This window comes from Monopterus albus, unplaced genomic scaffold, assembly GCF_001952655.1.
Source record: "Monopterus albus unplaced genomic scaffold, M_albus_1.0 scaffold2.1, whole genome shotgun sequence".
Lineage (NCBI taxonomy): Eukaryota > Metazoa > Chordata > Actinopteri > Synbranchiformes > Synbranchidae > Monopterus > Monopterus albus.
The window spans coordinates 8,046,702-8,050,814 of record NW_018127882.1 but is presented as its reverse complement, the minus strand read 5'-3'; the positions used below and the strand labels follow the sequence as shown (position 1 = coordinate 8,050,814).

At 43.8% G+C, this 4,113-nt stretch overlaps 1 protein-coding gene across 1 annotated transcript in view; it reads left to right on the top strand.

The window, feature by feature from the left end:
* Positions 1–4: 4 nt before the first annotated feature.
* The window catches only part of zdhhc5b (zinc finger DHHC-type palmitoyltransferase 5b), a gene marked incomplete at its 5' end in the record, with an annotated part of 8,712 nt that continues 4,603 nt past the window's right edge, over positions 5–4,113 (top strand). Inside the window, 9 exon segments of the mRNA XM_020591606.1 lie at positions 5–36; positions 457–578; positions 1,040–1,197; positions 1,728–1,900; positions 2,040–2,142; positions 2,292–2,383; positions 2,688–2,820; positions 3,276–3,384; positions 3,565–3,671. Coding sequence (XP_020447262.1) covers positions 5–36; positions 457–578; positions 1,040–1,197; positions 1,728–1,900; positions 2,040–2,142; positions 2,292–2,383; positions 2,688–2,820; positions 3,276–3,384; positions 3,565–3,671 — 1,029 coding nt within the window.

Sequence of the window (4,113 nt, the reverse complement as noted above, 5' to 3'; positions counted from 1 at the left end):
CCTTGTTGGATCAACGACTCTCTTCTTCTGCTTCACGTAAGTATCTTATACAGTAATACAGACATGGTGCTAAAGGCCTGCTGTACATGACCTAACCTTTATTTATTCAGAGCAAGTTAACAGAGCACACTTGCCTTCTTTTCACCAAAGCACACCTGTGAGCTCCCTATTTACAGTCAGTCTTTTATTTTTGGCCACCAGGCAGCATCACTGGAGCTGTTTCAGGGTAAATTGCCTTGTACAAAGGCTTATCTGCAGTTTTTGATAGAGCAGTTTTTCCCATCTGTGTCTAGCCAACAAGTGCAGGGATTTGAACATGCTTGTATAATTGCCAGTTGGTGCAGTTTCTGTCTTGAATAGACCAGAAACATTCATCAGACTTTGAAAGACTAGCAGTTATGGCAACAATACTGTATGTCATCACTTTGTTGTTCCATCCTTTTTCATACTGTCCAGGTGCCCTTGGTTGTCAGAGTATTTTTCCTCAGTAATTCCCATCTACAATGCCGTCATCTTCCTTTTCACCCTCGCCAACTTCTGTATGGCTACATTCATGGACCCTGGAGTCTTCCCCAGAGGTAAGCACACACGACTGGTGTTGGTGTGCTAGACGGTGCCCTAGAAAGTTAGTTGCCATCACCTAATGATACGCATGCAGTGCTTTAAAGTACATGATGGAGCAGAGGGGGGGGGCACATGATCATGTATTATGTATCCTGAGCCACAGCCGGGGGCGGCTGTGGCTCAGGAGGTAGAGCAGGTCGTTTCCTAACCGGAGGATTAGCGGTTCGATTTCCGGCTTGTCCAGTCAACATGTCGAGGTGTCCTTGAGCAAGACACTGAACCCCCAGTTGCTCCCGGTGATGTCACCGGTGTATGAATGCGTGAGTGCTTGGGAGTGTGAATGGGTGAATGGCCGAATAATGTGAAAGCGCTTTGAGTGTGCTGTAAAAGCATAGAAAGGCGCTATACAAGTATAAGACCATTTATTATGATGTGAGTAAGTCTCAGTGTGTGTTTGTGTGTCTGCTTTCTGTAGCGGAGGAGGATGAGGATAAAGAGGATGATTTTCGTGCTCCGCTCCATAAGACAGTGGAGATCAAAGGCATCCAGGTGCGCATGAAGTGGTGCTCAACCTGCCGCTTCTACCGCCCGCCACGCTGCTCACACTGTTCAGTCTGCGACAACTGTGTGGAGGTACGCACACAAGTAGTATCATTTTACTTTACTTTACTACTTTTACCTTTTTTAAATTTAGTTTCTTCAGGTTGTTGTATTACTAACTGTTCCTGTATTTTTCATGTTGAGTGAATATTAATGTTTGTTTAAAACATCCTTCATTTCGTAATGATTAGAATGTCTCAATAGAAATTGAGACATTGATTTTGAAATGAATATTCATTCATTTCATTATCAAAGCCTCAACAGCACTCTGAGAGACTGAAAAGGCTACTTACATTACCCTGCATTAAAAAAGGTGTGTGTGTGTGTGTGTGTCATGTGTCTTTCAGTTTTAATAGCAAGCCCTGATTTCTCAGTGAGCATTTAGAGACTCCCGTGTGACTTGACTGCTCAGCCTAGATCTGTCCTATTCTTAGTTTTCCATGTGTGAATGTGGGAGGTGGACATGTGATTTTGATCTATTGGAGCTGTTGCTTGGCATCGATATTTTTCTTTCTTTTACATCTTTACTGGTGCTTGTGTCTTGTGACCTTACACTCTCTCAGGATTTTGACCACCACTGTCCTTGGGTGAACAACTGCATTGGTCGGAGGAATTATCGCTATTTCTTCCTCTTCCTGCTGTCACTGACCACCCACATCATGGACGTATTTGGCTTTGGCTTGGTTTATGTTCTGCACCACCGCCAGCAGCTAGACACGCCACATGCTGCTGTTACGTATCCTTCACTTGGGACACTTCAGTCATTTAAAAAAAGCAGAGCACATTTTTCTTTTTTTCTATATTAATTTCATTGGGATATTATTTATATATTTTTTTATGACTATTTTGTAATCTCCTTGACCCTGTCCTTCCAGTATGGCTGTGATGTGTGTGGCTGGTCTGTTTTTCATCCCAGTTGCTGGCTTGACTGGGTTCCACATAGTACTGGTGGCCCGTGGCAGGACCACTAATGAACAGGTACTGACAAGAACTGGTTGCATCCATCACATCCTTTGTCAGTTTAATGAATTCATATAGTTCAGACAGATCTTTATATGCTGGTTTGTTAATGCTGGTGTCCATGTGATTTGGAAACTGTAAACATGATTGTTTTTCTGTCCCTGCAGGTGACAGGAAAGTTTCGGGGTGGCGTTAACCCTTTCACCAATGGCTGCTTGAGGAATATTACACATGTACTCTGCAGCTCCCAGGCCCCTAGGTCAGCTGTCCTCTCTTGACTTCGCTCATCTGTTTACTCCCCTCCTTTAACACTCTGCTCCACAGTTATTATTTTTTCCACTGCCTCTTTCCTTCCATTGCTCTCCCTCCCCTTCCACTTCTCCACCCTCCTCATTTATTATTCTCACTTGTTGGTTGAGTTAATGGAATATATGACTACAAGCCTTCAGTGTGAGTGGCTCATGGTGTTACATTTGTCTGTAGATCAACATACTGTTGAGCCTGTTGCTTAATGCTTTTCATTTTAATTGGGATAGAAATGTATTTCTATGTCCTCTTCACAGATATATGGGCCGGTGGCGGAGACCACTGTCCGTGGAAGTACAGCCACCATTTCTTAGACCGCCTCTCACTGAGGCCCAGCTAGAAGCTAAGGTCCTGGACAATGGCATCCAGAATGACCAACACAGCACCAGGGTGAGGGATCCTTAATACAGCAAACATGCAACAAAATGACCAATCTACATGTAGAAGTTTGGATTTAAGATCAACACAACATCCCATGGGATGAGTCATGGTTTTTTTTTTTTTTTTTTTTTGAATGAGTTCACGAGTTAACAGATGTACTGAAGAACAGTAAGAGTATGTAATGGAGAAAATAGAAACATCTCACATATGGATAATGAAGTTCCTGGTATAATAGCAGCCTAGTGGGTGTTGAGACTGAAAATAGTTTTAGTTCCATAAATGTCTGTAACATCTACAGCACGGCAAGCAGCAGGGCTAACCTGCTCATTTGATTAGCCATTGCAGTGCACTGCCAGATGACACTGCATTGTGTGCAGCAAAGCCTGAGATCATTTGCTGGATGTCTGTGCAGCTGACTTTACAGTTTGGAAAGACTTTTCATGACTTTTCTGTCTCTTTTCCAGTCCAAGAGCAGTCTAGACCAGATGGAGAGCCAGTCAGCTGATGCAGAGCCTCCACCCCCTCCAAAGCCAGAGCTTCATTACCCCAGCCTGCCCCGTGCTGACACAGAGGGTGAGACACACACACACAAATACACGAGCCTAGGTGTTGGAGGAATTATCATTTGACATGGCGACATCTGAGTGTTGACCATCAGGTGCAGCCCAGGGACTCTTATGTAAAGAGAGGAATGTTTGCAATAAGAAAACAAACACCTTGTTCAAATGTCACCGTTGGTTTCTTGCCGCTCAGAGAGCAGCTTGTTGACTGAAGCTCCACCTACGCCATCAATGTACAAGTACCGACCAGCCTTCAACAGCCCAGGAAGGAACCACCCTGCCTTCACAACCCCCAACAAGGTACATGTCAATTTACACTTGCAGAGATGTTGTGGGTATAAACTTTTCACCTAACATCATGTAGCTATTATACATTTAAAACATTATAGGAACAATCAGTTGAGAGTGAAGTTAACTGCATGCCTTTGCCTATGACACATTCATTAATTGTCATATCTAAGATACATGTAGCTCTATTATTTTAGACACACATAGTTGCATAGCACGCATTTTGTAGCATTTGTAACACACAGAGGGATGTAGCTAACCTTACTGCATAAAAAGAAGTGAGGAGAACAAATCAAAACAGTATCTATAGTTAGTCTGGTGGCTGTTATACCCATCCATCCATTTTCCTCCGCTTATCCGTGACCGGGTCGCGGGGGCAGCAGTCTAAGCAAAGATGCCCAGACTTCCCTCTCTCCAGACACTTCCTCCAGCTCCTCCGGGGGAATGCTGAGGC